This window comes from Amblyomma mixtum, chromosome 1 (assembly GCF_055824585.1).
Source record: "Amblyomma mixtum isolate Tamu chromosome 1, ASM5582458v1, whole genome shotgun sequence".
Lineage (NCBI taxonomy): Eukaryota > Metazoa > Arthropoda > Arachnida > Ixodida > Ixodidae > Amblyomma > Amblyomma mixtum.
Genome location: NC_143012.1, coordinates 29,670,864 through 29,681,641, shown reverse-complemented (window position 1 = coordinate 29,681,641; position 10,778 = coordinate 29,670,864). Strand labels below are relative to the sequence as shown.

The 10,778-nt window shown below is 49.1% G+C and overlaps 1 protein-coding gene across 1 annotated transcript in view; it reads right to left on the bottom strand.

The window, feature by feature from the left end:
* Positions 1 to 252: 252 nt before the first annotated feature.
* The window catches only part of LOC149365916 (uncharacterized), a 138,059-nt gene continuing 127,533 nt past the window's right edge, over positions 253 to 10,778 (bottom strand). The window contains exons 11-14 of the mRNA XM_089547230.1: positions 8,949 to 9,212; positions 7,467 to 7,552; positions 6,683 to 6,794; positions 253 to 5,918 (exon numbers count right to left, since the gene is read on the bottom strand). Coding sequence (XP_089403356.1) covers positions 5,815 to 5,918; positions 6,683 to 6,794; positions 7,467 to 7,552; positions 8,949 to 9,212 — 566 coding nt within the window. The 3' untranslated portion in view covers positions 253 to 5,814. The remainder of the gene's footprint in view (positions 5,919 to 6,682; positions 6,795 to 7,466; positions 7,553 to 8,948; positions 9,213 to 10,778) is intronic.

Below are 10,778 nucleotides of genomic sequence, written 5' to 3'. Positions count from 1 at the left end.
ATTTTGAGACTCTTGTCTTGTTTCTTGAATATTATCAAAAATAGTGCTAAAGAAAATATGTGATTGTAGTGAGTGGCTTCATTTTAGTAGTGTGACGATACCGCACTAAGTAATAGACAGCTTGCTTGATCGTGATATAAATTGAGAAGTTATGCCATTATTGCACTATACTGCGCAGTTAAAACAATTGAAGTGTTGACCAGTAAACCGGTAACAACGCATTACCGCAGAGCAAGTACATAAGAGCATCTATAACCAACTATATCTCTTTATTACGCAATATAAAACAAAACATTTCAAAATGACTAAGGGGTGACAGCTCTTGGCATCTAAATACTCCCACATGTGCCCCTGGACTAGAAAGCCTTTTTTCGGTTACGCGGACTAGAACGGCGCGGTGCATCATTTCAGCCTTGACAGTACTTCAGCGTGGCATCAGCAGCAGAATGAACGTCACTTTAACCTGAACCCACGGATCCCGTAGCGTCTTTTGTTGCGCGGCCGCGACAAATCATTACTTTGTGGGCACAAAAAAAAAAAGCAAAACACATACTGTATGAGCGGTAAAGCTCCTGTTGGTAGACCCACACAGACTGTCTCGAGCTACAGCAAACGTTTTGACCGGTAGATGCCAGGTTGTGCTGAAGTCAGCTTCTTTTGAATGCCACGCGCTTAAAGGGTAACTGAAGCGGTTTTAGAATTCGATGAGTTTAAGATTGCCGAATGTGCGAAATGTGCAGGTAAAGCCTGCCAAATCATTTTGCTCTAGCATTTGAAATGGTCGCGTAATCGCCGGATGAAGTCGTTGTCGGCACTCACGCTTCTCTGAAGTGCTCAACGACGGACAGAGGCCCCGATAATGACGTCACGTATGACGGCACTACGTTTTCAGCGAAGAAACCGTTATTCCACGGAAGAAAACCGACGCCATCGAAGGTGAAGCTCAGGATGCATTGTTTGGCGCCATCTGATGAGGCATAGCAGCATGCAGGCGTAAGCAGCGGACATCTGAAATTTCGGCAACAATGACGTCACTGGCGAGTTTCCTCGCACTCGTCCAACGTAGTGAGGAGAAGCCTAAACATCCTCGCGGCTTTAATCGACGATTATGTCCCCATTTTAAATGCTAGTGCAAAAATACTTTGCATGCTTTATCTAGAAGCTTGATAGATTCGAATTCTTGAATAACCTGGAATTCTCAAAAAACAGTTTCAGCTTCCCTTTAATCCATTCGTGAAGTATCACTGCCGGAAAACTTTGAACGGAAAACATAACGAGCAGAAATACGCCATCAGAGTCGGAGTAGGTTCGGAGCGTCACATTGTGATGGTGTCGTGAACCTGGGATGTGACACGGCCATCATTGTTCGCACAGTGGGCAAAAAGCTTGGAATGTGTGCTGGACGCCGTTCGCACGGACACATTGGAAGAGGCCCGCGTTATCTGACGTCATCTCGGAGGGGTTTCTGCATAGAGCGATCGGATCACATGGAGGGCGGCCCCTGATCGAGGACGGCGAAAAGTCACGTGAACGGGTCTTGCAATGCGGCGATGGGGGGCGCATCGATCGGAGTTGGCGCGACGTGTCGTGCGCTTTCGCTTGTTGGTGGCGTAGCTTGCACGACATAAGTCAACGAGTTTACAGGGGAGACTCGAGACCTGATCGAGAGATGCGAGAACGGACAGCCTGAAAAAACTCCGTGAAGAACGTGGCTTTGCGGGCTTTTTGCGAGTACTACAGACGCAGCTGTACAGATCTGTCGTAGGAAGAAGAGTGTGGAAGCGTGGTTCAGGCAATGTTTGGGACTCCGTACAGCAAATAATGGCAAAGTGCCGTCAGGAGTAAAAAAATGTTAACACAACTGACCGATCACAGGAGCGAAGCGATCGCAGCTAGTTGCCAGACCGTCCCATTCCTCAGTATTGCAGGAAGTTGATGAGACCATTGTGCCATTGTCTGCAGAGAATTCTCATTTTTTTACAGCGCAGCTGTTAAACGCCCATTCGGAGGTTGAGTGGTGTTGGGCGATGGTGGTGTAAATGTAAGTGCGTGGAAAGGAAAGCGGAGAAGGCGGGTAAGGCAGGGAGTGGGGAGAGGGGGTCGGGATCCGACTGGACGTACATAAAACAGTGATAGCGCTTATATACCCTTCTTTCGGCACACCAGCGGCGTGACCCCGCCGAACTAAGAAATGTGAACTCCGACGCACGGCAGTTATTACTACCGTATTTTCCGGTGTATAAGACGCACCCTTGTATAAGACGCACCTGCCATATATGCAGGCTGTCATTGAAAAAGTTGGTATATAAGACGCACCCGTGTATAAGACGCACCCCAATTTACCCAGTCAGGCTAGTGAGGCTTAATTAAACATGCTTGTGGGACCATCGTGAAATGCACCGTACCTGTGAGTTCTTAAGCAACGCTGAGTGATCGATAAGACAACACTCATGCCATACCCGCCCACGTCTTAGCAAAAAAAAAAAAAAAATACGAAAGAACTCTCCTTATGTCCATAAGAACATTTTATTTTTACTTAAAACCTTCGAAGTCTTCATCTTCCCATGCGCTATCAAAAATTTTGCCCGTGTCTGGAGGCAATGCAGCTGAAACATTCTCTTTGCACAACGCGCGTACTACGTACAGAGCAAACAAAGTTGCAAAGGGAGGCTAAAAAAAAATGCCGGTTTGTCTTGGCTTGTCTTGACAATGGCGAAAAGCGCGATTGTCGCCATCTTTTGGCATTTCACATTACTTTTGTTTGGGGCCTCCGAAACAGCCGTGTGTTTATGATCCCGCAAGTCATCATCCCCGCTGTTTCATAATAAAGTTCACCTAAAGAAGTTGCGCATGGCGGTCCCCGTATTATAGCCGTTTACAACCGCGTTATTGGTAGCGATATTTTTGCGGTGAAAAAAGCTTGAACATGAACCTGAGTAATTTCTGAACTCGCAAAAAAAAAGGCGAAAAATTCGCATATAAGACGCACCCTTGTATAGGACGCACCAGCAAGATTTTTGAAAAAAAGCCGCGTCTTATACACCGGAAAATACGGTAATCGATGACAGATTCTTTCGACCTATAAAGGGAGCAGTGCCAAAAACAAAGACCAACACTGCTAAAGCGCGTCAACACTAATGTCAAGAGGCCCGGCCGCGTGAACTGCACAAACGAGACTGCACGTGGGAAATTTCAATTTCTGAGCCGCCGGTGCTTTATAGCAGAGCTATTGTAGCTCGTTATATGGGCTGAGTCGCGACCATAGTTGAAGCCTCAAAAACGATGAGGAGAAAAACGGAGCAGCAGGTGAGAGGGAGAGAGGGGATAGATAAAGCGCGAGGGGGAATGACTACGATCAGACAGATGACACCCTGCATGTGGCGTTCGCGGTTGTTGATTTGAGCGAGTTCCGCCTGTGTTCGTCGGGCTTGCAATCAGCGACCAAAGACAACAAACAGATCGCACCTGTCGACGAGCAAACCCGCTCCTCAACTGCGCTGTCCATACGTATTACCAAAACTGTAATCGTAGCCAATTTCTTTCTGTCGTTATGATAATCGGTCCCTTGTGGTAATCTTTTTTTACTCGCTACTGTACGTTTGACGTGAGCGGAAGCGGCTGTACAAGTACAGGCTTGCTACGCGTTATCTGACGAAACTGGGTTAAACGTGCGCACAACTGCACTGTGAAACGGTCTATTCACCTGAAGGATTTAAGAGTTAAAAATGCCGGGTCCGTTAAATTCCTGGCTTTCAAAAAGAGCAGAAATCAACATCAGTCCATTAACATCACAGCCCTCTTCCTGCCCCTATACGCTCTCTGCGAACTGAGATGTTTTATTCTCCCGTGTACTGATTTAGGGCGACATGCTCAAAGCAGAAGCATGGCCTAATAAAAGAAAACACATTTTAAAGCAAATGTACTGACGGAAAAGCTAGATTATTGGCGCCTCTAGTACTCGCGTATAGGCCGCATCCGCCACCCATTTCTTCAGGTTAGAGAAAGGAGCTCTAGAACTGTCCACATCAAAGAACCGTAAGGGCTTGAGGGTTGTCAGCTTTGACGTTCTCATACGAAGAGCGAAGCTGCCCACCGACTCAAGTAGTATCGGTGTCATAGTCATCAACCCATATTGATAACGTGTCCCTTAACCGATGCCATTATCGCCTACTTGAGCTTTAGCGGCTCTTTCGCGCCGTTTAACTTTCTGTCCGAGGAAATCCGTCAATTATTACACAACCTCCTGTTCTTCGTGCCATAAAAACAGTAAGAAACGCGGTGTTCGGCTGATTTTCTGGGACATAATCACAAGCCTCTGTTTTGCATTTTAACGCAAAAGAATTTTGATACTCTCTTTACTGTACGAGCACGTTGTATTGAAGCATACCCACGAAGACAATTAAGTAAGACCGTGTCAAACACAAAATTAAGATTGCCGACGCAACGTAGCTAAGAAAATATATGCTGTTTTCCCTCTCTGGCCTAGTAAAAATGGATCAACAGACACAAAAGCACTGCACCTGAATATTGCTACTTCTCATGGTCGGATATGATTGTTTTTAGTGTATGTACCTTATATGAGTGTGAGAATCGCAAAATAAATCTTTTTTGTTTCTAAAAGTCTCCTTTCGACTAGAACACGTTAGACTCAGTTGTAACCAGAGCTCTTTGATATTACCAGTTGCTAAACTTCCCGTAAGGTCCATGTATCGAACAACGGCTGTGAGTTCGCCAAAATTCGGGTTCGGGTGTCTGCGGATTGCAGCGACGCCCGTGGTCAATAATGCAAACTCTGTTGAAGTTACAAACTTCGAGATTGTTAATAAAATCCCAACCACCTGGCAGCAAAATCTGTTAAACAAATACGTTCAAATTCCATACATGTAACAGTCAGAGTAAAAATTTGAGAGGTAGAATAAGAAAAAAAAAAACGCTTTTCAGAACTTATTTGCAACGTATAGCGGCAGCTTTTATTGATGGCCTCCAGACGGCGCCGCGGTCCGTAAGCACTCAAAAAGTGGCCAATGAGACTAGACTGATTTTTATGCGGAGTTTGCCGACTGGTATCATCTAAGAGCTCTGGTTGTAACCAGGAAAGCGAATTAAAACGCAGTGACATCCATAAACGGAAGAAAAAATTACTTCCAAGCTTGCGATTCCTTTGGTACCAACTGCAAACCTGTTGTGTTGCTGTTTTTCTAGCAACGTTCCGCACGCACTTACGTCACGTCTTTCTACCAGCGAAGCTCCTTTCGAGTGTGCAGGTTGCAAAAGGGGGAAAGGGCAAACACAACTAGGCAACTAACACCCCACCTCTCCTTTGCCACAATACAGCGAGATATCACCTCGTCACGGCGGTCGGAGCAGGACCTAACCGCTCATCGCGGTCCCGCACAGGTCACCCACAGGTCACATCAGGCTGTCACCCTCGCGCGCCAGGCGTTCGCACTCAGGAGGGGCCAGAGACAGGCCTGTCATATACCAGAAGGGTCGGACGCGATGTTTGCCGCACCAGCGGCAGCGACGCAGTTCGCACGTGACGACGCCTCCCAGTCGCCGCTCGCGGCAGCTTTCTCCGGCGTCCTCGAGACAAGTAGCGCCCTCTAGCGTAGCGCGCCAACAGAGGGACAACGGTGAAGTGGTGACCGACTGGCTCTTCACTTAGCGCACGCGCACAGACACTGGAGAGAAGTCACGTGGTGTTCTTCGGGTCGTCGTCGCCTCCTCCTCGGCGGGTGTTCGTGGTCCGGCGGGCGGCTGGTCGGGGCAGGCACGGCGGCGGCGGAGCGGTCAGCAGGCGCGGGGGCCGCGCCGTCACCGTGGCTGCGTCCACCGCCACAGGCAAATCAATGCGGCCAGCAGGTAGAACGCGTGCGTCAGCAGGCAGGGAGCTCCGCTCGGCTGGAAGTCGCATTCACCTGCACGTGTTCGAGGATGGTCGGTGGCGGGCCGAGAGTGTGAGCGTGCTGTGCTTACGATGAAATAGAGTCCCTTTCTCATTAGGCCATACCACCAAAATTGCGGTCAGGAATGATGGAGGAGGAGAACGAGGAGGGCTACAGACTAATATCGACCACCTGGTGTTCCTTAATGTGCACTGACGTCGCACAGCACAAGGTCTTTTTAGCATTTTACTTGCACCTAAATGTGGATGCTGCAGTCCGGATTCGATCCAATGATCTCGTACTTAGCTGCCCAACCCTACAACCACTGAGCCATCATGCCAGGCTTGACTCGAGTCACCAGCGTCGTCAAATACATGCTACTGGGCCACACTTTACACGGTAGCGAATAACACACGAACCGATTTGCTTCCCTAAGTTTTAAGTCGTTAAGGGCTGGACATATGCTCTCATTCTGTCCAAATCGGCAGTCCGAATAACTGCATTTTTTAATATACTTCGTGTATAACAGGCCCTGTAGGGCAGAAACTTGAAATCCGACGAGAAGGCTTGAAATTAAGTTGAGTACAGTGCAGCGACCTGTCGAAATGGAAATGGTAGATGTAAATTAATGAGAGAGGAAGTGGGCAACATGGGACAGGGAACAGAGGTGATTTTGTGATATACTAGCTGAAATCAAGAAGAAACGGGCAGGACATGTAATGTGAAGGTAAGACAACCGAAGGTAGCTTAGGGTAAAGGACAGGATTCCAAGCCAGCATCCTACTACAACCTCTCACCTGCGGCGCTGATGTTGAAGGTGATGTTTCCGGTGACGCCAGGCAGCACCGTGCGACGACAGGTGTCGTGAAGCCCCGACAGCTGGGTCACCTTGTCCCCCTCTGAGAAGACCTGTGCACAGAGAGGTGTCCTTATAGAAGATCTACTGCAACTCTGTAACGGTGAAAAATTGGGCGTGTTGGTACGGATCCATGTTATCGGCGACGAGGACGGAGACTTAAAAAGACAGTATAGGCGCTTTCTACGTCTCCGTCCTCGGCCTTGTGGTGCCTCGTTAACGTAGATCTGTTCCGGTTTATGAAGAGCAAAGTTCGGTAATGACGAAAGAAGGCCCGGAAGGAACGTTGGACCTATGGAAACAGGATATGATTCCAGGAATACGCGACACACGCTTGTAGTTGGAAAGGCTCCTCAGCATGCCTCCAGGTATAAAGTCACCAGTGCCTCCGTTTACCTGCGCCTACTGTCGTTCTCGTCTCGCGCCTGTTTGTATCTAACGGCCGAAGTTTCCAGATGTCTGGACTCCAGCGCTGGTATTGGGACCACCGGAATGAGACAACATGAAATGATGGGCGAGTCGGTCAGACATATTTATTAGTGAACAGCGCTGTGTCTTGTCCAGTCCTCTCCTTTTTGGCATCGTGCCGTCGCGCCAGTTAACGAAGAAATATATTTAAATGGGAGCTCTCTGCGGCTAACTCGCTTTGCCAGAGAACCCTGATGACTTAAAGCAGTCCACACATCAGAAGCAAGATCGGCCCTGAGAAAGCTCAATCTACTTACGAAGCAGAACTTGTCCTTGGAGCCCTTGAGGCCAGTGATGAGGTAGTTCCGGCCATTCTCCTGCCAACCACCGTGACACTGGAACGCTGAAAGATGGGAAACCAGAGAAGAATAGCGACCTCAATCCGCCTCTCTTTATCAACCACTCAATATTCTGCTGCCAGTGCAATTTTCAGCGAGGCAAAAGTTTGTTTTTGCATCCAGGCGCAATCCTCGGCGACGGGAGAGCTGATCGCTAGCATAGCATTCACTTAGATACACATTAATTAGGGACTGTTTCAAGAAAAAATACAAGACAATAGTTTCACAATTCTTAAAAGTACCCATTATGCCACATCGCGGGCGTCTCCTGAAAAAATTGACCGACCGGTGGTGCGCAATGTTCTTGCCACTCAAAGTGTTTAGTAACCATGGGTCTGTGGCGTTTATGCCATTTCACTCGCATTACCTCTCAGCACTGGCGCTGACTCTACGCTCCCTACGCTTGTACTCGGTAAGCTCTGTGAATGCCTCGTGACGTCGACAGTGAAGTCGCTGTGTTCGGACCAATCACCCATCCATATTCTGCCCAGTCATCGTGGCGCGTTGTCATAGCGTCCTGTTCCACGTCACTACATGATGTCCAATCAGCGTGGCATGTTGTTCTGGCGTCATGCATGTCGTCACTGCATTCTGGCTAATAAGCATGACGCGTAACCTTGGGTTGGGGATGCCTGCTGCGTTTATGCCACTTCATTCGCATTTTGTTGCTACATTCACACTACCGCAACACTGCCTACACTTGTGCTCGTTAAGCTCTAGCAAATGCTTCAGGACGTCAAGAGTGACGTCACAGTTGGGACCAATCAGTAAGTGCCCTTCTGTCCATTCAGCGTGGCGCGTTGTCATGGATGGATGGGTGCAAAAAACTTTATTGTTAATAAATTTCAAGTGTTCATGACCCTTACGGGTCACTGGGCGCCGTGGTCGATCCTTGGTCCAGGATGCCGCACTTTACTGCTGCCATCGTGGCTCGGCGCACAGGGAATCGTTGCGCTTCGTCGTCCTCGCTGGCCAGCAAGTGCTCCCACTGCGTCACACTCGGGTTGTTTATTCTTGGCTCTAAGTCTGCCTTAGGGCAGGTCCCTGTGACATGCTCTAGTGTAGGTTTACCCTGACACCACGGACATTTGTCTGCATATTGCGAAGGGAAAATCTTGTGTAGTTTGTGCAGGTGTGGGCAGGTACCTCCTCTTTGGTGAGCCTTTTGTGTGGGGCTGGGTAGCGTTTCTGCATTCTGCATTCTGCAGAACGTCACTGCATTCTGTCCAATCAGCGTGTTGTGTTTGTTGTTATGGCGTCATGCGTGACGGCACTCCATTCTGAGTAGTGACGCGTTGAAATTGGTGTATTACGCCGAGGTCACCGACGACGCATATACGCGAAACGTGGTGATAACAGCTGTCGCTGTGAAACTCGGGCTATATAGGCACGGCCACTCACTTCTGCTGGCGACGAGGGCCCGCGGCGTGGCGGCCACCGACGATGTCGAGGCGGCCGACAGGGGCTGCTGCGACTGCTCGTCGTCGCCCGCGCATCCGGCGGCGCGGAACTCGAGGTGGCTGTGGCGTCGGCATCCGAGCACGTCGCGGCATCCGTCCGGCTTCCACGAGGCGCGGCCCGTGGCGCGCAGACCGTCGGTGAGCGCCAGCGCCGGACACGGGTGCGACAGCGCCGAGCCATCGCTGCCGAACGGCGCCGACAGCGCTGCGTCGACGGGAGAGAAAAGTGCTTTCGTCAGCGGAGCATTCGCTGAACCCCAGCAGGACAGCTGATCGGCACAATATTGGAAATGTATTCGCATAGGCTGGTCATACATAGGACCACAGTGAATCCATCCATTTTCAATACTTAAGTAAGGCTTTTTGACGGGCTGTTGGTACATATTCATATTTGAAAGGCTGTGCGCTAAAAAGACGTTCACAGGAAGAAGGATAGAGACGACAGGAAAGAAGCGCAACTTCCAACTTTAATGACGACAAAAGAAGCCAGGCGCACTTATATGTCCGCTGATAACCAGAGCTTATCTGCGTGACGGAGCCTGAACCCAACAACCAAACAAAAGAGATCGCAAAAATGCATATACAGGGTCTGTTCTGAAAGTAGTAGGACTGGTTTTTTCCTGGGCGGACGGGCGGTCGAGAGGCGGTCTGCGTGTGCAGGATCGTTGAAGGGGGATATTGGGAATGCTGGGGAAAATCGGCAGTCGGCTCTCGGCCGTTGAAGAGAGGAGGTCGCTTGTACTGTGAACTCCTGTCGAAACGTCTCGTCACGCAGAATCATCGAGCGTTTACTGGATCAGCGATAGGCGATCAAATTTTGAGTAAATCTTGGTAAAACGTGCAAAGAGACTCACAACATGGTTAAGGAGGCCTACGGTGACGCTTCCATGGGTAGGGCTCGTGTTTTTTGAGTGGCACAAGCTTTTCCGAGAAGGTAAGGAATGAGTGGAGGAAGACGACCGCTCCAGACACCCTTCGACCAGCAAGACCAACGAAAATGTGTAGCGAGTGAAACATTTACTTAACAGTGATCGTAGAATGAGTAGAATGATTGCTGATGACTTGAGCATTCCTCAAACCCAAGTTTTTGAGATCGTGACACAAAACTTATCCATGAGGAAAGCGTGCGCGAAGTTGGTGCCGGGAGTGTTGTCAGAGGAGGAAAAGGCCAACCGGTAGGATCTTCTTCATCATGTGAATGAGGACCCCGATTTTTTGCCCAGCACAAGGCGGCAACGCTGCCTCAACCCCCCTACAGCCTCGACTTGGCCCCGCCAGACTTTTTTCTATTCCCGAGAATAAAATCGACGCTCGAGGGGAAACATCACGGATCGGTAGAGGTGGTTCAACAGGCCGTGACGAGGGAGCTAAACAGCATTCCGGTCCAGGCGCTCCTGGAGGCGTACGAAAACTATAAAACTCATTGGCAGCAGCGTGTAGGTGCGGAAGGGTGCTACCTTGAAAAATTGTAATCGTTTGTACTATTCTCTTGAATAAATTTTGTTTAAAAAAATGAGTCCTACTACTTTCAGAACAGACCATGTATAAGTGAGATTATAAGAAACCCAAGAATGTGAACATATCAAACACCTGCCGAGGTAAGGTAAAAAAGGGGGATTCATATCGGCTGATAACAATGCATAACAACATGGGTAAACAGAGCTGTATGAAAGATGACACTGAAAAAGAGGATAACTGGGCCGATTACCTGTCCTGCTTGGGAGATTGCACTTGTACACTGTGCTTCTGAACCCGACGCATTCATTGGACC